At 38.7% G+C, this 26,218-nt stretch overlaps 1 protein-coding gene across 5 annotated transcripts in view; it reads right to left on the bottom strand.

Annotated features, from left to right (window-relative positions):
* The window catches only part of MAP7 (microtubule associated protein 7), a 107,218-nt gene that overhangs the window by 38,544 nt on the left and 42,456 nt on the right, over positions 1–26,218 (bottom strand). Inside the window, exon 1 of one of the 5 annotated variants that reach the window (XM_058171049.1) lies at positions 5,036–5,078. The exons of the other annotated variants lie outside the window; for them this stretch is intronic. Within the exon in view, the coding sequence (XP_058027032.1) occupies positions 5,036–5,063 (28 nt within the window). The 5' untranslated portion in view covers positions 5,064–5,078. Of the gene's footprint in view, positions 1–5,035; positions 5,079–26,218 lie in introns of those variants that run through there. 5 annotated transcript variants of the gene reach the window in all.

Raw genomic sequence — 26,218 nt, 5'->3', positions numbered from 1 at the left:
TGTAAGTCAAGGACTACCTGTACATGAATTAGGATAAGGCACAGAATACATCTTTCTAGATCAGCATTCCTCCATCTTGGTACTATAATTTTAAAATGTGTGAAGTCCATACGTCCTATGGTTGCCAAAATTGAGAGACAATGTTCTAGATAATGCTGGACTGTAATTTCTAGCAATCTCAGTCACATGGCCAGTGGCACAGAAAGCAGAGGAACTGTAGTTCAGTAACACTCTGGGGAAATCACAAGTTTTTAAAACTGAAAACAGATGAGCTGCATCTGCTAAAAAATAACTAGCCCTTTCTCTTGTCTGGGAGCAGGTGTGAGGGTTTCAGTAAACACATAATCTAGCACTGAATTCAGCCCTTTGGGTGCAGCAGAAAACAGCCTCTGTGGAATTAGGGGGTCTAATGTAAAATATATCTAAGATATTCTCAGGCAGCTTTTCTCAAAGCATGATCTGGGGACTCCTGAGTGGTCTCTGGGGAGGGGTCTGCAAAATCAAACAAATATTTTTTAAATAACTTCGTTTTAATTTGTAATAAAGGAAATATTAATACAGGCAGTCCTTGACCTACAACTACAATTGAGCCCAAGATTTATGTTCCTAAGTGAGAAATTTTACCACTTTTCTTGCCACATTTGTTAAGTGATTCCCTGCAGCTGTTCAATTAGTAGCACGGTTGTTAAGTGAATCTGGTTTCCTCATCGACTTTGCTTGCCAGAAGGTCACAAAGGGTGATCACATGACTCAGGTACACTGAAACCGTCATAAATGTGAGTCAGTTGTCAAGCATCCGAATGTAAATCACATGACCAAGGGGATGCTACAACAGTCGTAAGTGTGAAAAAACAGTAATAAGTCACTTTCTTCAGTGATATTGTAACTTCGAATGGTCATTAAATGAACTGTTGTAATTTGAGGACTACCGGTAGATGCAACCTACCTAAACCAAAACTCTTTGGGGCCTCAATAATTTTTAAGAATATAAAGGGTCCTGGGACCAAAATGTTTGAGAACCGCTGCTCTAGGCCATCACTCTGCTAAACAAATAATTCCCTCAACACTGTCAGACTATTTACTGAATCTGCACTACTATTAATCTTCTCATCGTTCCCATCACCAATCTCTTTCCACTTATGACTGTATGACTATAACTTGTTGCTGGCAATCCTTATGATTTATATTGATATATTGATCATCAATTGTGTTGTAAATGTTGTACCTTGATGAACGTATCTTTTCTTTTATGTACACTGAGAGCATATGCACCAAGACAAATTCCTTGTGTGTCCAATCACACTTGGCCAATAAAAAAATTCTATTCTATTCTATTCTATTCTATTCTATTCTATTCTATTCTATTCTATTCTAGAGAAACATTCAACATTGCTGTATTCAAAGTATATTGGAATGGATGGCACCACTATAAACATATTCATATTTATTTATCACAATAACAGCCTTTTTCATTCTCACAATATATTTTTATTGCACAGTAGTTTCCATGATTCTTTATTGGCATTATCAGAGGTCAAAAAATTGACACATTACATATGGCAACCTTACTTAAAGTACAGCAATCCATTCCAATGGCCATTTCATTAGCAAATCATGCTGCTTCATAAAAAGATTGAGAATCATTCCATACAGAATAAGGTCTGTAGTTTTTAAAAAAACATGTTTATATTTCCAGGTCCCATTCAATCATACCTAAGGCCATTCAGTGCCATGGGGACTCTATGCAGCCTCCCAGTGCACATTAGCCAAAGTATTGGAGAAATTGCTATTGATGTAGTTCTTGCAAAAGGTTTTCTACCTAAAAAGTCCCCCTAATATTATATAGGTAATCCTTGACTTATGACTTTAACGGAATTCCCCTTGTAAGTCATGATAAGTTGACTTTGTAAATATACAAATAGAATGAGACTATTGCCTTACACACTGTAAGCCACCCTGAGTCTTCGGAGAAGGGCGGGATATAAATGTAAACAAACAAAAAAACAAAAAAAATGATGATCGTAAGTCAAGACACCTACCTGACCAGATCTAATTTCACAACATTTCTTTGACACAGTCATTAAGCATGGTCCTTAAGTGAATCTATGTATTCCTTTGGGAGTTTTTTTGCTAGAAACCAGCCCCAAAGTCATAAATTGCCCGTGAAGGTGCTCTGGTAGCTATTCCCAAACTGTGGTCATGGGACCAAAGGGGTGGGTTCAGTTGCCGAAACTATGGAACAGGACGTAAATAGATTTTTTTGCGGGGGTGTCATCGTAATTTAGTATATCACTAAGGAAGGACTATCTGTATTGTATTGTTTTCCTAATTTCAGGTTTAATACTAAAGCATTCAAACAGGATATTGTAAAGCTGCTGTATAGATCTACACACACACTGCTTCAATGATGTAGTCTGGCAATTCATTGGAGTTGCAACTGATATCATGCATTTACTATCAAGTGGACATAAAGCTAAGATAGCCTCACTTTGTTGACTTCGTCTGAACTAAGAAGCAGAATAAGATAAACTCTTGATTAATATTACAAAGGGATTAGAAATCACTTGGAAATTACCAGGCTGTTGGATAGATTGGAAAGTAAAAACACAACAACAAACCATCTTGGAAAAAAGGTAACACAAGCACTTATGCAACCCTTCCAAGAACACTGCATGGAAAAGAACTTTAGTCAAGGGTTTTTTTTTCTTATCTTTATTCCTCTCTGAAGTTCCTATTTAATCACTGATATAAAACCAGAATAAATCTGTAATTCATAACATTGGCTGAAACCAAAAGCCAATAAACTGTATTTCTTTCCAGTTCAAAAGAAGCAATTTCAGAAAAGATAAGGCATGGCAAAGAGAGCTGAGCTTCTGATAATAAAGTGTTTGAAAGTTATTCTTTTTCTAAAATCATGTTTTAAAAAGAAGCAATTAGCATGAACATTTCTTTGTACAAATGGCTTAAGATTTTAATTATCCGCTTAAAGTCAGGGGTGAAATCCAGCAGGTTCTGACAGGTTCTGGCAAACTGGTAGTGGAAATTTTGAGTAGTTTGGAGAACCGCGAGCGGAAATTTTGAGTAGTTCGGAGAAATGGCACATACCATCTCTAGCTGGCCCCAGAGTGGGGTGGGAATGGAGATTTTGCAATATTCTTCTCCCAGGAGTAGGGAGGGAATGGGGATTTTGAAGTATCTTTCCCCTGCTATGCCCACCAAGCCACACCCACCAAGCCACGCCCACCATGCTTAAAGTCTTTTTAATGTGTCAATATAATTATCTACCATTTATTTCTACAATTCCTAATGCTTTCCCCTGCAACATGTAGCTTTTAAAATGTTTTCCCATGTGTTCATGATCTTTAACCTCAGTACACCTGGGATGAACTTCATACATCATTCCAGGCATTCTGATTACAATTTTCAGTAAACCGAAGAAGGATTAAAATTCAAAGTCAATCACTCAAGGTGGAAAGATAGCACAATATCTGAAATTGGTCCAGTTGTATCAACTAGAGTTCACAACAATTGCTTCTGGTAGGTGCCCTCATTGCAATCTCAACTTCATTTTTTTTTAATACAGACTTCATATAGTGCTATCATATTTCTATTTATAGTGTGTTCTTTAGCAATATCCTTCAGGAAAACTAATTACTTTTTAAAAGGAAATCTGCAATAACGTGTATAAAATAATTGAGTAGTTAAATTAAAATTCTGATGGGTAAACAGTACTATGGCTTCATATCTAATTAAAACACTATTTCAAAAGGTCCAGAAAAATAAATTTTATAGTCATTCTGGCATCAAAACTTTTTCTAAAAGTACAGCCCAAGTGAACCATCTGGGAATACTATTCCAGATACAGGAAAATGCTATAATAATGGCCTCATCCCCAAGCCAACATCCATTTATCTTCAAGGGCAGGATATCCTGAAGAGACTCATGAGGAACACTTCAACGTGTACTGTGTTTTCCTGAAAATAAGACCCTGTCTTATATTTTTTTGAACCCCGGAATAAGCACTTAGCTTTATTTTCAGGGAGGTCTTATTATTTTGGGGCACGTGGTGGAAACCATCGGATATTTTTTTATTTTATTTATTTTTTTATTTTTTTATTTTGTCACAACATCATATAAAAAGATTTTATAGTATATAAACATATATATGAGTAAATATTGGGAGGTATAAGCATCTATATATATATAGGAAGAAGAAAAGAAAAACAATAGGACAGGAACGGTAGGCACATTTGTGCGCTTATGCACGCCCCTTATGATCCTCTTAGAAATGGGGTGAGGTCAATAGTGGAAAGTTTTTGGTTAAAGCTTTTAGGATTATGGTGTGGACTGGCTGCGCATGCGTTTAAAAATTTTCGGGGAGGACTTATTTTCGGGGGGGGCTTATTTTAGCACATGCACTCAATAATAAATCCTGATTGGGTTTATTATTAGGGGATGTCTTATTTTCGGGAAAACAGGATAGTAGCTGTTTATATTGCTAACAGTAGTAGAGGACACACGAAAATTGAGGTAGCAAACAACTGTGCAGAACTATGATAAAAAAAGAAAAAACCTGACAAACTTGCAATACACTTATTTAAATGTCTCCTTTTCCAGTTATGTGGTTTATTTCCTTCCATTTACTTTCTCCTAGTTTTCATACGATAAACTTGCTGTTATTCAGCTTCTTAAATACTTATTATGCATAAGTAACTTTATTATTTAATATGAAAGATTCCGTTGTAAGAGTAGAGATTTTGCCTTAATTCTCTCTGTCTCTCTCTTTTAATTCAGTCTGGTGACAGACTTGCAGGACTATATTATACTGGTTAGCTCATTCTCTATTTTATCCCATAAAATTATACTCTATAAATTATGATCACACATGATGTCTAGATTTGAATGTTACGTAAATCAGGGAACAGCCATTTCCAACAACATTTCATCACCTTTTACAAGTAGAAATAAAAAATATTTAATAATCTGTTTGTCTCATACTCTTCTCCAAATACAGAAGATTGTCTATGGTACTTACCTCCTCTCTCCCCAAATCTGCTCCACATTCCACACTTAAGCTATACGCAGGCTGAATTTGGTTTTCAGCCCAATAGTCCAGATTGCATAATACTCCCACCATAAAGCATTCTCCTACAAAAAGTATGTAGAAGAGGTACAGAAAGCACAATTTTGGGCAGGTTAGAGCAGGTCAGGGTTGAGCACAATGGGATGCCAAGCAACAAGAGCCAAAATATTTAACAGAAACATTTCACCAACCAAAGCAAAAGAAACACCGCTGGGCACAGCACTGCTCCCAACACTAATTTTTCCTGTGCTGAATATATTATTTGTACTTTGCAAATGCAAATGCAAAAAAAAGAAGTCTTGTTTGAGAAAAAAACACATCTTGGTAGAAGACAGAGAGATATGTGAAGATATCTCTTTGTCTGTGAAGACCTATGTTTACCTACAAGGAACTTGCGAATATACAGTAACAACAAACCTTGGTTCACACCTAAACTTAAGCAGCTATGACATTCCAAAGAAGAAGCCTACAGAAAAGGTGATAAAATGCTGTACAATCAGGCCAGAAATGCACTAACAAGGGAGATCAGAGCAGCAAAAAGAAGCTACTCTGAAAATCTAAAGAATCAGTTTTCAGCAAATGAACCAGCAAACATGTGGAAAACTCTTAAAAATATCACCGGCTATGGCAAACCTCCTTCCCAGGCTGAAGGTAATCAACAACTGGCAGATGACCTGAATGAGTTTTACTGCAGGTTTGAAAGGAAACTACAGCCACCTATCTCCACAACCCCCATCTCAGACACACCAAAAACAGCCAAGCCTCCTACAACTGACCCCATTTCATTGGGTTCACAACCCCTAGTGATCACAGAAAAGGAAGTGCAGGACCTATTTCACAGACAAAAGCCAGGAAAAGCTCCAGGCCCAGACAAGATAACTCCTTCTTGCTTAAAAGTCTGTGCTGACCAATTGACCCCCATCTTTTCAATAAATCACTAGAGATGTGCTATGTTCCTTCTTGCTTCAAACGCTCTACCATCATCCCAGTGCCGAAGAAGCCCACCATCAAGGAACTGAATGACTACAGACCAGTTGCTTTAACATCTGTAGTCATGAAAACCTTTGAAAGGCTAGTGCTTTCCTACTTGAAAACCATCACAGGTCCGCTGTTAGACCCTTGCAATTTGCATACCAAGCAAATAGATCAACAGATGATGCTGTTAATATGGCTCTGCACTACATCCTACAACATCTTGAGTCTCCAAAGACCTATGCAAGGGTCCTTTTTGTAGACTTTAGTTCAGCATTCAATACCATCATTCCAGACACTCTTCTAACTAAGCTAAACCAGTTACAGTTTAGAAGAACAGACTTGTAAGTGGATCACAAGCTTTCTAACAAACAGGAAGCAGCAGGTGAAGCTAAGCAAGATCACATCAAATACCTGTACAATTAGCACAGGGGCCCCCCAAGGCTGTGTGCTCTCCCCACTTCTCTTCTCTCTGTATACCAATGACTGCATCTCCAACGATCCATCTGTCAAGCTACTGAAGTTCGCAGATGACACAACAGTGATTGGTCTCATTTGAGACAATGACGAATCCGCATATAGACGAGAGGTCGAACGACTAGCCTTGTGGTGCAACCAAAACAATCTGGAACTGAACACGCTCAAAACCGCAGAAATGGTGGTAGACTTTAGGAGAAACCCTTCCATACTTCCACCTCAATACTAGACAACACAGTATCAACAGTAGAAACCTTTAAATTTCTAGGTTCTATCATATCGCAAGATCTAAAATGGACAGCTAACATCAAAAACATCATCAAAAAAGGACAACAAAGAATGTTCTTTCTGCGCCAACTCAGTAAGCTCAAACTGCCCAAGGAGCTGTTGATTCAGTTCTACAGAGGAATTATTAAGTCTGTCATTTGCACCTCTATAACTGTCTGGTTCGGTTCTGCAACCCAACAAGAAAGACACAGACTTCAGAAGATAATTAGAACTGCAGAAAAAATAATTACTACCAACCTGCCTTCCATTGAGGACCTGTATACTTCACGAATCAAGAAGAGGGCCATGAAAATATTTACAAATCCCTCACATCCAGGACATAAACTGTTTCAACTCCTACCCTCAAAACGACGCTATAGAGCACTGTACACCAGAAAAACTAGACACAAGAACAGTTTTTTCCCAAAGGCCATCACTCTGCTAAACAATTAATTCCTTCAACACTGTCAAACTATTTACTAAATCTGCACTACTATTATCTTCTCATCGTTCCCATCACCCATCTCTTTCCACTTATGACTGTAACTTTGTTGCTGGCAGTCCTTATGATTTATATAGATATATTGACCATCATTTGTGTTGTAAATGTTGTATCTTGATGAACGTATCTTTTCTTTTATGTACACTGAGAGCATATGCACCAACACAAATTCCTTGTGTGTCCAATCACACTTGGCCAATTAAAAAAAAATTCTATTCTATTCTATATACAATAGGAAAAATTGAACTGATAATTAATGAATTTATCCTCCAATTAAGGGGCTCCTGAAATTTCTCATCCAAATCTTAGCATCTCCTCTTTTTTCTTCTGCTTAAAATCTTCAGTCCCCTGAAGAATCTAGTTTCTAAAATTATCACTCATATTTTATTATGATTCACACTTGCCAGGATAACCAAAACAAGTCTATTTTCCATAAGAAATTATTTTATAGTTAATTCCCAAAAATCTTAAAATAAAGGTCAATATTTCCAATTTATCTGGACTCTTAGTTGATTTATAGCTTTCTTAGATCAAAATCTTATTTAGCTTTTTGCTGTTTATTTTAAATTCTTTAAGTTCTTAAGCTTTTAATTAATTTTTCTTTTGTTCAGAGTTGAAGACAAACTCACTATAAAAAGACTTTTTAAATCTGTTGTTCTGATTGTATTTAATAGGTTTAGAAGAGTTAACAGGCAATTTCAAAAAGTGATTAGAAAATAAAAGATTTGGCTCCGATGAAAGTAAATTAGTTTTTGCACAATAATAGTAATAGGTGTGCTATTTCAGAGGAAAGAAGATCTTAGCTCTTGAGAAGCTGCAGTCTTGAAAAAGGATGGGAAAAACTTCATTCATATAACTGGCTAGGTATTGCCCAATCTCCAATCCCACATTTGATGGAAGGTTTTTAAGGAGATGGTGGAAAATTAGAATGCCCTAGACTAGAAGAAGTAGGTTATCTAGACCACTTCCAGTCAGGTTCCAATCTGGCACAGGATAGAAATGGCATTGGTCGTTCAAGTGGATTACTTTTGTTGGGATCTGGATAATGCATCCTGCTTGGCCTTATGAGATTTCTTGGCTCTCTTCAATGCTACCCATCAAACTATCTTCCTGGATCACCTTTGCAAGTTGAGACCAAAGCAGTCTAAAGCTGCATCTTAGCAGGGATTGTTGGTTAGTTATGGCTATCTATTAGCCCTATTTTTATCTTAAGAGGAAGAGGCTACATCTGAAACAGTAGGTCCATAACCCAAGAATCCTCCTGGATTCACTGTTACTTGTGGCTGGTATATGAATGTGTTGGCCAGGATTTGTTGTAATTTCTGAGCCCTGCTCAAAAATATTTAGCAAAGGCCTGGAGAAAGATGTCTATCTGGAAAATGCTTTCTAGAGAAGAATGGTCCTGTCACAATAGCTATGGCAAGCTACACAAGCCACATAATTCTGATTCATGTTCCTTCTCAATCCAGAACCGGGTGGATGACTGAATATTTTCTCTCATCCTAACCTATCACACAGGAACTGTGATAAAGAAAAATAGGAAAGACAGATTATAAATAATGAATGAATCCTATTCCATTTTTATTTTTTGTTGAAAGGTCATAATGCATAATACATCCATTAAACTTGCCTTCTAATGTTCTACTATCTGAAATTACCTTACCTTGAAGGTCATCTTCTCTAGCTTTCATATGACTTTAGACTCCTCTCCTCTCCTCTCCTCTCTTCCTGTTAACATTCTATCTACTTGTTTTCATGCCAGTTTCTACTGTTTCATATAAGACTTATATATATAATTTTCAACATCCCATCTTCTCCAAGAAAATTTTGTCATTTCTAAAGTCTCCTGAAAATACCAGAAATAATTGCAAGCTAAAATGAGAGCCATTTTAGTGCAGGTTACACCAGGCTAGAAATTTGGAGACTATGGGTTCTAGTTGTACCTTAGGCACAAGGCCAACTGGGTGATCTTGGGCCATTTGCTCTTCAATATATGATGGCAGTGTGGCAGTTGAATTACACTTGAATATGGAATGACTGAAGTAGCTGAAGTAAATTATGTTTCAATATGTGTTTCTCTACAATGCATCCCATGACACAGCTTGTAGCAGGGGTAAAATGCTACCAGTTTGCACCGGTTCGGGTGACCAGTAATAATAAAAACTACCAGTTCAGGTGAACCGGTAGTAAAAAAAAATGCTACCGGTACATCCGAACCGGTATTTTGGATGACCAGCTGTGCCGCGCGATTTAAATTCACCAGAAAGCAGGAAATTCTGCGAATCTAAATTGCACAGCATAGCTGTTCCCCCTCTTAATGTTCTGCTTACCTTAAGCCTCCTTTTTCTGTGCTGCGCGGTAGTGCCTGTGGAGCACCTGTGTGTGAAGTGCGCATTTGGCACGCACTGCACATGAGTGTATAGCGAACCAATGGCAAACTTCAGAGGATTTCACCACTGTTGTAGAGTAAATGACTTATTTACTTGAGCACCCATTTAATCATTCAGAAAACTAGTTCACATTATATATGAGGCCTTCAGATGATTAAAAATTCAAGTTCTAGCCTTCAAGTTCTTCGAGCAGATTATGATGCTGTCAACTATGCAAGTCCAGCTAAATTAATAAGTTAGGGAACTATGTTTGTCCCTAACCTGGTTTTCTGTTCTTATGTGTCAGATCATCTACTCCAGGGATGTCAAACTTGATTTCATTGAGGGCTGCATCAGGGTTGTGTTTGACCTCGGGTGGCTGGGGTGAGTGTGGCCAGGGTGGGCATGGCCAGGTTGACATCACTCCTGTCGGGGGGCCTGTAGTGGCCCGAGTGGTCTGTCAGCGAAAACAGGTTCCTGAGCTCCGTTTTCGGCTTCCACGGCCTCCTACAACCCTCTGCCAGTGAAAATGGAGCTCGGGAGCGGCCCTCCCGAGTGTGGCCCTCCCAAGCTCCGTTTTCACTGGCAGACGGTTGCAGGAGGCTGTGGCAGCCGAAAACAGAGCTCAGGAGCCCGTTTTTGCTGATAGAATCACCACAGGCCAGTCCTTCGCTGTTTCCAGGGTGGTCCCACGGGCCAACTCTAAGTACCCTGTGGGCCAGCTCTGGCTCCCGGGCCTTGAGTTTGACACCGCTGATCTACTCTATGCTTCCTGCAGCCAAACAATAATGTACAATCATATACAATCAATGTAAAAAGGCAAAGGGTTCAATTTCTCTTTTTAAAGCCTCAATCTTACTCTAATTTTATAAAATCGAGCATCATGCTGTTTCTAGTCTGGAGCTTTTGAAGAATTATATAAACATTCTATCCAATTATACCTGCTGCTTCCAGACAGGCATCTTGTGATATACCGGTAACAGCCTCCTGTTGCCTTGCTTTTTCCTAATTATGCTCCTAGAACATATTAAAGTGGTCTGCAAATACAGCAGGAAGGACAGCAAGAAGGCACATTAGGCAAGGGGGAGAACCTACAAAATTCAGTAGCACAAGAACAAGGTCTATATCTACAGTGTTTGAAATTACAAGGCAGGGAATTGTTTGGGGCCATGTTAATTTACTGAAATTACACAGCTTTTAATAAAGCAGTCTTTTGTTTTGAAATGAATTGTTTCAATGCCTATTGTTACCTTCGGATATTGCATCTAAGAAAACAATATTTTTTTGAAAAAAATGTTTAGCTTGTATACAAGTTCAGATATTTATTGTGCAAATAACTAAAAACATTAAGTTCGTAAGGGGACTGTAAAAAAGTGTTTTTAGCCTTATTGTACACCATATTTTCTATTTCATCTGGCCTTTAATCATTCATTTTGGGTCCCTCCAATAAAAAATTTTCACTGAAATTCTGATTAAATCTACTGAGTTATAGGAAGTGTAGGAAGGGGAGGGAAAGGAAGGGAACTCCATTTTACATAATATAGAACAGAACAGAACAGAACAGAATAGAATAACAAAGTTGGAAAGGACCTTGGATGTCTTCTAAACCAACACCCTGCTTAGCCAGGAAACCCTACACCACTTCAGACAAATGGTTATCCAATCCCTTCTTTAAAATTTCCAGTGTTGGAGCATTCACAACCTCTGGAGGCAAGTTGTTCCACTGATTAATTGTTCTAAATGTCAGGAAATTTCTCCTTAATTCTTACTTATTGAACTCCCAGAAACCACTTAGTATGTTCTGGCAAGTTTCAAATAAACTATAATAAGACCAGCAACAGGACAGGCAACCTTATGGCTCCCTGACAGTAGGAATGCAGTGAAAGAGATGCAATATGTGTTCTGGATAGGCTTCTAATGTCGGCTGCTGGGAGGGCAGCTGAAACTAAGCATTATTTAGGCCTATATACAACACTGACTGAAATACTATACTCAAAAATAAAAGAGTTGGCCTAGGGCACACAGGTTACTGAAGCAACTACAGTAGACATTCATGTCTTTCCTCTTCTATGTTTCAGCATGGGGTGAATAGGCAAAGTGGAGCAAAGTGGAGCATAGTGGCTGTTCAAAGAATTAACTGAAAGTAATTCTGTATTCCTGGAAGAAATCAATAGCAAAGCATTTCCGTGCCATTGCCAAGAAAACTATATGAATGCATCTATGTAATACCCAAGAGTCAAGTTCAATGTGAAGGACTCTTTGCTTTCAACTTCATTCACTTCAAGAGTGGCAGCATCCCTCGTATTGTGATATCTGAGAAAGAAAGTATACATTGGGCCCACATTCATGCAAACATTTAGGGTACAACCCCCTAAAGAGTCAGAAACTTCATTAGCAAAGAACTTTTTAAAATGAAGTGAGTTTCCTAGCAAACAAAAGAAAAACAAAAAGGTTGAACAACATATAAAAAAACACTTTGGCATGAAGTGACAAACCAACCAGCAAGACAAAACAAACAATTACCTCTGTGCTGCTCTGCTTCCTTACCGGCTTTTAGCCATAATACACTCCAAAATCTAATAAAGAAAGAAATAAAAATTGCCATCTGCCTTTCAAGAGACAAGCTGATCTTGCAATGTTGTTTTGAAAGGGTCCAATAATTTGATATTCTGTTCCAAAAAGCCAATATAATTAGTGCATACCAGAAAGAAGTACAGTCAGCAATAATATTCTGAAGCATACTGTTCAAGATCTGCCAAATTGATTTCACTGAACAGGAGACTGCAATATCACAGTCGATTGTTTATACAACTGTCAGATCTTATCTAATGCTTTCCGGGTATTTTTTCTTCTGGTGAGCTTCATCCAAGTGCTACTGATGGATTTTGAAGCTGATTAAATATAAGCTACCGACAACTAAGAAACAAAAACAACAGCTCTAGCCAATGGCAGCAATGGGCTATCTATCTTAATTAACTCAAATTAATCCTGATATCCAGCCAGTGGTGAAATCCAATTTTTTTACTACCGGTTCTATGGGCGTGGCTTGGTGGGCGTGGCAGGGGAAGGATACTGCAAAATCCCCATTCCCTCTCCACTCCTGTGGGAAGGATATTGCAAAATCTCCATTCCCACCCCACTCTGGGGCCAGCCAGAGATGGCATTTGCCACTTCTCCAAACTACTCAAAATTTCCACTACCAGTTTGCCAGAACCTGTCAGAACCTGCTGGATTTCACCCCTATATCCAGCTCATAACACACCAAACCATGAACCACACAAACCAGATTCACACATTAAGCTAAACTTAGTAACTAGATTCAATGATCAAATTAATGGGGACTGGATCACTTGTCTATTCTACTTTAGATCTCTTCTTTCTGTTCAAAAGACAGTCAAAGCAGATTCTTCTTGAAGAATGAAAATATTGTTGCAAGGACAGCCTTTCTCCTTCTGATGCTCACCAGAGACAATAGAATTGCCTTTTGAAGTTATAAACATATCTGAAGGACACCCTGTTTAGATACTCTGAACCCTATGATACCTTTAGGTTACAATTGTGGAAATTCTTAGCTAAGGCTAAATATTACTGAATTTAATAATTGTATCTGAATATGCATGCAGTAGACTACACTATTAAAAACTAAGAAATTTAGTATGATATAAATGTTCATTGTCTAGATTCGTAATGGCGAACCTCTGGCACGTGTGCCACAGGTGGCATATTGGTGGGCACACGAGCTCAGCTCCGGTAGGGAAACAGGCTTTTTCCTGCCTCTGGAGGGCCTCGGGAGGTGGGGGGGTGGGGAAGGCCCTTTGTTTGCTTTCCCCAGCCTCCAGAGCCTTGCCAGAAGCGGGGTTATCATGGGGGCAGGGCGCATAGAATTATGGCACGCAATGGCAAAAAGGTTAGCCATCACTGGTCTAGATGCTATTTAGCAAGTAGGGCGAAATGAGTTTCAGAAGATGAGATCATGATTTCATTTAATGTCTCAGCACTCTTTGCATCCATAGACCCAGAATTAGCAAAAGAATCCATGACAGCACTACTGCACAATACACCCAACCTAATCAAATATATATACTAAGATTAAAATACTTGCAATCATGAACCTCATCAACCAATGCCTTACCACCGACTTTCAGTTTGATGGACAAATATACCAACAAATCAGAGGAACACTCATGAGATCACCACTCTGAGGACTCACAACAAAAAATCATAATGTAACACCTAGAAACTATAGCACTCCCATGCATACACCCCAAAATATAGATCTGGTGTGTAGACTACAACTTTATCATAATACAATTGGAACAAGTAGAAAAGACACATGAAACTATCAACATTTTCAATCTGTTAAGGAAAATTAACAAGGGAAGAAAAACTCCCCAACAATCTATCCTTCCTGGATCGCCTTACCAACAGAGGCAAGGTCAGCAAATTACAAACAGGAATTATTATAACCACCCACACTAATCAAGTGCTCTACTACCAAAGTAACAACCAAACCTCCCACAATAAAAATTATATAAGAACACTATTTTGACAAGCACAAACACACTGCAGCATCCTTGAATATCAGAAAAAGGAAACAGATCATCTATACAACATCTTACAAAAGTGTCTACCCACTACAGCATAACCAATCCAAACTATGACAAGAATAACACTGCTATACATCAAAAAGATCTCACAAACAAACAACAGACTATTACAACCACATGGCTTCACCGTAGCACACAAACCAATTAAACCTTTCCAAAACATATTAAGTAAACCAACAGACCATAGCCCCAGAAGAAAAAAACAAGAGTCACCTATCTATAACATAGAGTGTAAGAACTGTAACAGTTACCATGAAGGACAGTCAGAAAATATGGACAGACTTCACCATAGTTTCAACTAGGATGTTCTAGACTATGCTAAATCTAAAAATGCTAGAGACTTCCTGGAAGCCTGGCACTCTCAAAATCAGCCATCAACAGGGACATAGAAATAAACAATATCTACATACTGTCCAAAAGAGTCATCAATAAACTAAAAGCCCACAACACCTCCTTGCCAGCAATCAACATCCAGATAAACAGAGATTAACACCAAATCATAAACAACATTCCAATCAACAAATTGCCAACTAGGCAAACAATCAAACAGTTAAACAATAGCCTAATCAGTTACCAAAAACACTTCCACCAACACTGGCAGGGCAAGCTGATTGTACTTCTAGCACAGATATTATCCAGGTGGGTAACCAAACATCTGCAGGGGGTAAAAAAAACAACCAAGCTCAGACAGCACCAAGGACTCCCAGTTCAACCCTGAGCTACAAATATTCTCTTCTATTGGACTTTATTTCATTATATATTGGAATGATAAAAAGTTCTCTTGCAACCTACATAACAACGAAATGGTGATTTATTTTTAATATGCTGACATTAACTATAAGAATGAGTGTGTGAGAGACAGGGAGACTAGAAGCTGCTTTGAAATGATTGTGGGTAGATGACATGAGCTGACATTATCCAGACACAACTGCAAACGTCTTTCTAATTATTGGTCTCCTGATGGGAAAAATATTACTGAGAAAGGTAGGTTCTGATAGTAGAAATGCTTTCTCATATTGAATATCCAAACCGGAAAAATATGCCGTTAATTGCAAGCTCCATTTCAGAATGCACTGTATATCCCTTACTGACTTCAGCTAAGTATTTAATTTGGCAGGAAAGATATCTGTAGAAATGCTATAGCTTAAGATCATCATTATGAAGGAAACAATGATGGAACATATATAATCATCAGAAACATTGATTTCTACATCAAGGATCTCAAGCCACTTCCCTGCCAGGAAATTATCATCTATCCAAGGCATCATACAGACCTAAATTAAATTTGGCAACCAGATAATACAATAGTGCCTAGTTACTTTGAATGTATGAACTTCAATGATAATTGATTTCTTCTTTTAATGTTTATTTGAACAACTAGCTGTGATGAATACTGTAGAACGTAGAACTAGTTCTTTAGGGGAGCCAAAAGGAAGTCATTCTTCATTTTACAGTAAAAAATGAACACATTTTGTGCAATATTAGGTAGCTCAGATCCATTGTAAACATGATAGTTACAGTGGCAATGAGTGCACCGTTGGAAGGACTAAATTAAAGACAGATCATCATGGAGAAAATCCATGTGGTTGTTAAGAATCAGCAATACTTGGTGGCACATAATCAATCAAACAGGTTAAGGTTTCTCCCAAGGAATCCTGGAATTGTTATTTTATAAAGGAAGGGAATGTAATTGCAATTTTTATACTTTCTCTCTCCTCTCTTTCTCTTTTTCCTTGACTTCGGGGTCTTTTGGTTTTTCCAGATGACCACCCCATTCTCTTCTACTGAAACAAAAAAACAATTCTTCCAGTACTCTAAAGAGATTTTAGATCTTAGAGTACACATTCACACAGAGAATGTGTACTCTGCCCATTAGTGGTATTTGTTCATTGCCCTGCTCAGATCTTGCAACCAGATATTCTTCAATGCCAAATCAATTTGGCAGTAACCATAAGTACTGCAGATGCGATCATCCAGATATTATACTTTATGTTGCACAAAGTAAGAATATTCAAGAAAGGAAAGATTGGTTCACTTCATGACTGAAAATATTTTGGAATCATTGTGAGTGAACATTTATTTTGAATTGCCAAAAGAATAAAAGACATTTTAGCAAAGACTGCATAGGTGAAATCTTGGATTACTTAATTTATAAAATCTACATCAAACCTCATTTTATAAATTCTATGTATCTGTGTTGTGCATACATGTTTGGTGCCTTCAAGTCAATTTTTTGGAACTGGTTTGCCTTTGCGTTCTTTCTAAAGCTGAGAAAGAATGACTGTCCCGGAGTCATTCAGCTGGCTTTGTGCCTAAGGCAAGATTAGGAGTCACAGTCTCCTGAGTTTTAGCCTGGTACCATTAAACACTACATCAAACTGGCTCTTTTGTGCATGTCAGCACATTCAAAGCATGTTATTAGAAAAGTGGCGCTTTACTGGAAATTCAGTAGACAGACACTGCAAATTTTGTTGGTTGTGCAAAAGCCCCAATTTTTAAGGTTTTTTCCTTGCTTGAAATTACAGTTCTGTAAAATATAATGCTTGGTGTTTTTCCCCCTCTCCCCTGAAAGTCTCTGTAATGATTCAGATTCAGGAAGACTCTGCAGAGGATAGAGAAAAAAAATACGTTGTATGATCTTGCCTATTGCTAATGCAGTACAGTATATCACTCCAAACTATTTTTAATGTAAATTTATGTGCTACAAGCATAAATTAACTCCCAAAATGCCGAAAGCATCTCCAAGCATTTATGTTTTCATCCTTTATTTTAATATATTACATAGATATTGGAATCATTAAAACTGGATACATTTTTTTCTACCAGTAGGCTTAGGAAATGTAAAATTCATCAATAATGTCATAATCAAATGATACAAATAAACATATATCTTCATTTTATGCAATTAGAGACAGAAATCAATATTTAATGAGGTTGTTCTGAAACCAAGAAAAATGGTACAATGTCTTTGTTATTCATTCACAAGAAAATCTGCCAGAAAGAAAGGAAATATAAGCATGATGTTGTTTCATCAGTATTATCACCAAAAGATTGTCAGAGGAGCTACTTAATGTCCATTACTTTAGCGATAACTTCACAATAATTATTTTACTAGGTTAAACTGGAAATATTTGTTAGTAACATCTCATAATACAGGTCTGATAAAATGAAACCTGTAATTGCAGTAAAATTAAAGCTTGAGAAAGATGGGATAAAGAGAAGAATAAGATGAGCAGCAGGAAGGTCCAAACAGTCCAAAATCACCTTTATGTGCTACAGTATGGTAGCATGAACGTACATACTAATCCTAATACAGTGATGACTAACCTTTTCCGGACTGAGTGCCAAAAGTGCATGCACCCAAACTTCCAAAATGCAATGCAGGCGCGTGCTCCCCACATGTGCCCCTGATGCCCCCCTGCATTCGTGCACGGCCCTCCGCATGTACCGTGCCCCCCGCAGCTGTGTGCGGCCCTCCCACACGTGCATGCAGCCCCCCTCTGCCATGCATGCAACCCCCTGTGCATGCATGGCAGAGATCCGATGACCAGCTGGCCGCGGGAAGAACACACGCATGCATGGCAGAGCTGAACTGGGGTGACGGCTCACGTGCCCACAGAGAGGGCGCTGTGTGCCACCTCATGCCATAGGTTTGCCATCACGGTCCTGATACAAAAACTCCCATCTGGGTACTCTATGGCATTTGGTTCAGTCTGTGAGGCATTAGTTGGGCTGGCAAAGGTGCTGAGGGGTTGTGGTGGAAACTAGTCCAGATTCCCACAAGGGAAAGAGTACATTCCAAAGGAGCATAAGACAGAGGAGTTTAGACAGTTTGAGTAGGAGGAACAGCAGCTATTCCCTAGCCGTTTTCAGAGTAAATCTGTAATGGTGTCTGGTGAGATTTCTGTCTACAGGCAAGGAATAATAAAAGATACTGCTTGGAAGAACCTCAGAGAGTCTGACAGGGCTTGCCCCATTCTGTCTGGTCATTAGGCTCCGTAATGCTGTTTTGACTGCAGGTAGATCACAGTTTTGGTTTCTGCAGCTACTTTATTCCAATTTTTTGAATAAAGGCTGATTTATCATCTACTATGGTTAATGCCTTGGGAGAGAATCACTTTCATACATAACAAAAGCTCTTTCTTAAATTTTGACTCTTTAATACAGGCAGTCTTCAACTTACAATCACAATTGAGCCCAAAATTTATGTTGCTAAGTGAAAAATTTGTTAAGTGAGTTTTGTCCCATTTTATGACTTTTCTTGTCACGGTTGTTAAGTGAACCACTGCAGTTGTTAAATTAGTAACACGGTTGTTAATTGAGCCTGGCTTCCCCATTGACTTTGCTCGTCAGAAGTTCACAAAAGATGATCTTCACATGACCCCGGACACTGCAGCCATCATAAATATGAACCAGTTACCAAGCATCCTACTGTAAATCACACGACTACGGGGACGCTGCGATGGTCGTAAGTGTGAAAAATGGTTGTAAGTCACTTTTCTCAGTGCTGTTGTAACTTCAAACAGTCACTAAGCAAACTGTTGTTAAGGACTACTTGTAACTCTTATTCACCAGATGCACCTGAGCTGCACAAATCCATACACCCAAAGTCAAGAAAAACATAAAAACAGTGGTTGAAAAATCAACAGGCAGTGGCAAATCATATGTGCTGATGTCATCTACTCTACCTTCCCAGTTCCTCCTTCTGACAATCACCTTGAATCATAGGAGCTGTGAACACTATTAGTAGGAGTTACTCCCCTGACATCCTGCATACCTGAAGGTGCTTTGAGGTAAATGTATCTCTACATAAAATAGACCAACTCATGTTCTAGATTCTAGACCAACTGATCTGCCTCTTTTACAGCTTTAAATAGGACTCCGTATGATTCAGAAAACGTTACATACTGTAACATGTACTAAACATGTACATGTAATAAAATGTACGCTCTGTTTAAATGGGTTGATAAGGAAAGCATGATGGATAATATGGTGCTAAATTTGAACTCGGGATGTGCAAGAACCATTTTAAGTATACTTGATATGTCACATTATTGGCCCAACAAGGTTTTCTCCTTATAAGTTTCTCAAAAAAAAGAAGCAGCAAGAGATGGTCTGCCAGTTCCAGTTTGGATGACTCAACATGCTAGTAAATGCCAAATGATTCAGAATACATTCACACATCTTTCAACCAGAAGCAGGTTCAGCAGGTTGAAAGTGCTTGCAATCCTCCTCCTCTTAGAGTTGGGTCATCCCAGAGAAGTGAGGACTATGTCTTCTTCCCTACCCCCATGGAGACTATCATGAAAGCATCTAAGGAGAAGATACAAGCCATCTCCAAATGTTTATTAGAGACACTGGATCCTCCTTAACTCATTTTTTTAAATACTACGGGCTAAAACCTCACAGTTTAAAACTTGAAAATTGTTATTTTCAGGAATCTCAAGTATATACCATATTTTTTGGAGTATAAGACGCACTTCCCTCCCACCCCAAAGAAGCTGAAAATTTGGGTGGGTCCAAATGTAGCTTTTTTGAAGCTTTTTTTCAGCCCTAACGAGGTGCTAGCAAGTGAAGCAATCTCTGTGCTTTGCCTACTTTTCCCATTGCTTCTCTTCAAACATCAGTTGTGCTTTAGAAGCTGTTTTTTATCCCCAAGCAGGGGATAAAAAGCGTGCACACTCAAAACCAGCAAACTAATGTGCTGAAGCTGACCAGACTAAGGAAGCTAGCCAGATGAATACCTGGTAGGCAGATTTTTTCCCCCTATTTTCCTCCCCAAAAACTAAGCTTCGTCTTATACTCCAGTGCGTCTTATACACCGAAAAATATGGTTCTTTTCTCCCTTTTTTTGCATTAGAAAAGAAGCAAAGGTTTTGTTGTGTCTGCACCCCCCCACCCCCGAGCTGGGCCTGCTGCCAGAAAGTGACTTGGACAGTGAGGGGGAAGGGCCGTCAGGACTTATCTCGGGAGCACCGGCTTGCCTGGCTCAGCTCCAGGAGTCAGAAACAGGCCAGGTGGAAGAGATAACGAGGCCTCCGTCCTCTGGCTCTCCCCCCACCCGCCGGCCACGCCTGCAGACCCAGCTGATGGCAATCAGGCTTGGTTTCGTAGGCAGGGGAAGAGGGAACAACAGAAGCAAGGGTGGGGCAGGCCTAGCAAGTGCTGAGTCATGGAGCCACACCCCACAGGATATAAAAGGCAGCCAGAGCTGCTGTGTCTCTTTGTAACAGGCAAATCCACTGATTAAGAGCTGAAGTTTGTTTCTAGGTGACTCACCAGCGTCATGGAAGATAACGGAGGCTATTGGCAGACTCTGGCTATTCTGCTGCCAGAGCTGATAGCGACGGCTAATTAAGCCATCATTCGGAGAGGGAGGACAGAACAGGTTTCTTCAATGGAAAGGCATTAAGTCAGGCTTTGAAATGACCAATGTGTTTTTAAGAGATGCTGATAATTAGAATAATAAAAACAACTGCAGAGATAAATAAATAAAAATAAAATGCCCAACCCATGAAGCTCAATGGGACTTGTCATTTTTTGAAGATGATGTCAATTTAGATTTTCCATTAAGCTTTCTCTATCAGATTACTCACACTAAGTGATTTTTTTACAAACTTTAACTCTAAAAATTGAAAACTTTGCGATATTGCTAATAAAGCATTGATCTCTAACATTACTTTAATATGCAAGAATGCCTCTGTGAAATCCTGCACAATAACGCACATTATCTTTCGTTCTTCTCTGCTTTGGGAATCATAACAATCTGACAAGAGATAAATAAGATGAAACTCAATTTTAAAAAAATAAGAAAGAATATAAATTTAGCTTGAAACAGGGACACACGGAATTATTCAGTGGTAAAGCACATCAAAATATATTGCTGTTCATATCATGAATCATGACTTCATAACCAATCACTCTCTCTCAGCCCAACCTGCCTCACAGGGTGATTGTTATGGGGAAAATAGAAGGAAGAAGGGAAAAAGAAGAAAGAAGGAGTATTAGGTGTGTCCTCTGCTTTGAGTTATATATAAGAATAATGTAGGTGAGGTAAAATAAATCAATAAAAATAATCCTCCTATATGAAAAAATGTAATGGAAAATATCTACAGACAGATCACAACACGAAACATACCAATGCATAAAAACAGAGTTACTAAGGAAACAAATATCAAAATATTAGAGTTAAGCACACAACATCAAAATGAAAAATTAATCATAATCAGTATTTCTAGGCATTCTTTTTAAATAGCCATTTTCCTAAAACAGATTTCCTTCTGTCTCAATTATCCCCGGATTTCTCATCTAGATCCCTGAAGAGTCTTGTCAATTAATTCGGAGGCTGCTGTGGAAATGGAACAAACCACATTTCTCTTTTAAGCCTCAGTTCCCAACTTTCATTGTTACTATAATGTTTCTATTTTACAGCAAGGGCAATATTTGAGGGTAATCTCTACATTCTTGGCTTGAATGTGGAGATGCAGTTCATTGTCCATGAATATGGTGTCAGAGCTTGCCTGTTCGTTCACTGCAGTATAGAATTATTGCAGCATGTGAGCTGCCAACTAAATATTGAAGTGGAAAAAATATAGCACAATTTTAACATCTCATTTTCTGCTTACAAGGGTCAGGGTACTGCTTGCTGCAAGGCTGTTTTGGATTCAGCTTGAAAGCATAAGTACAGGCCTGAATGAAATGCTTATTCTTCTTCATAAGGATTTCCTCAGAGGAAAGGTACCTGCAATGAACTTACTCTCACACAGGATATTTATTGCTTGCTTATGAATTTCTAGACTGTCCTACTTCCAAAAGATGAACAATAGAACAACAACCATGCACTTAAAATGAATCAACCCAATACAGTAAAATTTCTATTAAAAATAAAAAGGACATCTCCATTCAGGGTAGGCAAAAAAAATTATGGAATAAGGTAATTTAAAGCTCTTCATGATTTGGGACCACATCATCTAAGAGACTGTATTCTCTCAGTGGTTTTTATTCATTCAATTCGGTCTAGCACGTTGGACATGCTACAGATCCCGTCTGGCAGCTGGCAGTTACTAGGAGGTGTGCCTTTTCTGTCATAGCGTCTGTCTTCTGGAACATTCTCCCATCAGAGTTGAGGATGACGTAAGTTAAGGATGACCTTGAAAACTTGGCTTTAGGCCCGTGCCTGAGCCCCAAAGGTGTGAAGGACCCTGTTTGCTGGCTATACTGATATCTATGATGATTTTTTTCTCAGAGGCCATATATATTTAATTTGCAATACATTGTAATTGCTTTAATCGTTTTACACATGAAATTGTTCATTACCCAGAGTCACTTGTGATGGGAGAAACTGAATAAATAAACTATTTTAAACTACAATAGTACTTTGGTACTCAACTGCTCCGAAACTCATTGAATTTGGTACTCAACACATATTGACACAAAAAGTTTGTCCCAGTACTCATCATTTGACGCACAAACTTGTCAGCCTCAGTTGCTTTGTGACTCACTACATTTTCCTTATGGGAAAAATTTGTTTGGTAGTTGTTGTCATGCCCCCCGTTGTTGGAGTCTGAATTTGCGGGGGAAGATGAGCTGGAACAAGAACTGACAAGAGATTGAGAGGCTGCTCCATTGGCCTTGGAAGAAACTGGGGAAAGGCAGAGTCAGTTTTTGAATTTAGGTCTCTGTGTCTCAGACAATAAATGGAGCTCTTGCCATTTTCCTGGCCTAAGTTATCATTTCAGCCATGATTTTCAAAGCATAGCATTGTTGTGATCTGGGGTAACTAGAGGGCTTTTTACTCCCACTTATCAGGTGTATATTTTCCTCGAGTGGTTTGATTATTTCTTTTTCAAAGCTCTGGGTCTTTGCTTCTAGCTTGCTATTCTTTCTTAAATTTGAATTATTTCCATTATGACGTGTTGCTTTCAATATTGATGCTTTACTTTGAAAAAGAAGTTGGAAACTATGAGGATTAAATAGAATGACTTTTTACATTCAGGTAGCACGGATAATGTTACAACAAAAATGATATTGATATCTTGACCTACAGCTTATTCCACTGAAATGTTTACTCATTTACTATACAAAGTGGTCAATATCGAACCCCGAAGGCTGACGGGGCTTTCCATTATTGTTGTTATTACTTGTTAGTACTATTAATTAAAATTATATGTATTAAATTATTTTCATATAATAAATGTTCAGTGGATCAATGAACAATCTGAAACTTCATGAAGCTTAAGAGTTTAGGAGTCCCTGGACTAAACTATAGCTACCTGCTCCATTTCCACACTACAAATTGTTAGAATATAGTTAGTTAGTATGTAGTATGTAGATCAGTCATAAACAATGAAGAAATAAAGAACTTGTGGAGAAAATAATACTTGGTTACTATTTCCTAGAAGTCCTTTGCTTTGTGTATTTTTTTTTCTTCCACCTGAAAAGTATCTAATATATATAATAATATTGTCAGACCTGGAAGCCATCTTTTACATCTTTTATTTCAGGCCTGCCACGTTTTCTGTTGTGGGAAACTGGGAGGGGGGAATTGTATGGAGTGTGAAGGATATATAGTCAAAATAACATTCTTTCTCAGGAAGTCAAGGCCTCCTTGCCCTGCAGCTGTGATGAGGTGACTGGGAGGTATCTCCGGGTTTTGGGTGGTGCCTGATTGGACCATGTGATGACCATGGGTGTTGGGCAGGGACATGAACTTTCTTTTGGGTGGGAAAACCTGGAAGCTCTCAGATTTGGGTTTTCCCGGATGTACCAATATGACATCTCTAATAAAATGGAACTTTGAAGAAGCTCAAGCCTTGGAGTCTTCTTTTGTTGGGTGTGTTACTTGGAACCCTGACATTAACTCACATTAATGGCTTATGTGGATATTTGACAACTGTTTTAAGAAAGAGGTACTTCCATTTCTAGCTACCCTTTGTTTCCCTTTATTCCATGGAAGACTTCAGATTCAGCAAGAACTTCTATAGGCAGAATGAGGGAGCAGCCTCATTGCTCTTTCCCCTGGAGTCTTCTAGGAATTAAAAAGCCCTGGAGTTAATGACAGAATAATAGAATAAAATAGTTGGAAGGAAACCTGGAGGTCTTCTAATCCAATCCCCTCCTCAAGCAGGAAACCTTATACCAGTGGTTCTCAACCTTTATAGTGCTGCGACCCCTTTAATACAATTCCCCACGATGTGGCGATCCCTTTAATACAATTCCCCACAATGTGGCGACCCCAACTGTAAAATTATTTTTGTTTTGAATTTATCGCGCCTGAAGCCGTATTGGCTAGCGATCTGAACTGCTTGCAATTGCCTTGAGGATGGAAGCATTAAAGTGGAGACTCCTCCCCTACTAAGTTTATCGTGCCTGAAGCCAGATTAGGCTAGCGATTGGGAGTGATTGCAGCTGGCTTGAGAAGGAGACATCAGAGCAAAGATTTCTCTCTTTTTTAATTCATTGCACTTGAAGCTGAATTCGGCTAGCGATTTGAAGAGCGTGCAGCTGGCTTGTGGAGTCAACCATTGGAGCGCGATTCTTCGACTCACAAGTATACTTCCCATATTTCCGATGGTCTTAGGCAACCCCTGGCAAATCGTCATTCGACCCCCAACGGGGTCGCGACCCACAGGTCGAGAACCGCTGCCTTATACCATTTCAGTCATGACTTCCAGGAATTAAAGAGTTAATGGAAAAGGAGGAAGTCCTGCAGCATGAGGAAGAGCAGGATCAAATTGCCACCCTTCCCTTCCATTAGCAGAAGTGCAGAGGAGATGCTAGCCTTGGCAGAAGCAATGACAAGATGCAGCCTGTTACTTTGGTTTTACACCATTTTTTCAAGTGTACCCCTAGAACCAATACATTTGAATTTGTATCAGTGATTTCTTAATAATAGGATAAACCGGTGCTGCTATTCTTTTTCTTTTAAACGAAGGTAAAATCGAATCAACCAAATCAAATAAGTGAATATTTGTTAAAGGTACACAGGATATCCTGTATTGAGTATCTAGACTGTAAACTTTGCAAAATAACCAGGATTAGCCCCGTGATTGTACATTGCGAGGGACTGTCCTTTATTTATAAATACTGCAGAATGAGAAATCGGATTGGAAAACATTTCTGCTTGAAACCTTATGCCAAACCACATTAAAATGCACCAATGAGCACTGATCTCAGAGGGCAGGCTGTGTTTTTACAGAAAGATAGCCATTCTCTGGCTCCACTGCTTTTGCATCCACTGCTTTGAAAATGTGTTTTTAATTCAGATGTAATTTTCACAGCAGGATCGGTAACTCATTGTTACATATCCTGGAGATAAGCTTCAGAGCTAGAAAACAAATCTGGGCTATAGCAGAGAAAGCATCGTTTTTTATATATATTCAATATCCAGGTATGTCCTAGGATCCTCTTTTTCCATCTAACTCCCAGAGCAAAAGAAGGTGTAATGTATATAAGAATATTTGTTCTGAAGCAGCACAAAAACCACAACATTCCTGCAAACAATTGCACTGTCTTGCTTTTCATAAGCACCATTCTAAGATCAGATAGATGGTTTCTTGATTACATCAACTTAAGAGCCTTGATTACATCAACTTAAAAGAGCCTTTTTCTCTTGGGATTGAAAAAAGAGAAAGTACTGTCTTACCTAGTTTCTCTATTATGGCAGGTATTTCAGTCACAAGTGCTTTTCCAAGCATCTGATGAAGCTCCATGGCTTGACCCATATCCGAGCTATAAGACTTTGGCATTACTTGAATTCATGCAAAAAATGAGACCTGGCTGGTGTAAAACAATCCACAAAAGGAAGGAAGGAAGGAAGGTTGTGTTGGCTACGCTATTTCAATAAAACCAGGAGTGTACCAATGAAACATAGTTCCCCAGTCTGAGCTGACCTCTTTTCTTAGCTCCCTGTTCGGTATCAGATCAAAATGGAGTTTGTCTG

The sequence above is a fragment of the Ahaetulla prasina genome, chromosome 1 (assembly GCF_028640845.1).
Source record: "Ahaetulla prasina isolate Xishuangbanna chromosome 1, ASM2864084v1, whole genome shotgun sequence".
Classification (NCBI taxonomy): Eukaryota; Metazoa; Chordata; class Lepidosauria; order Squamata; family Colubridae; genus Ahaetulla; species Ahaetulla prasina.
The sequence above is the reverse complement of the archived record's forward strand: the minus strand, read 5'-3'. Positions and strand labels throughout refer to the sequence as shown.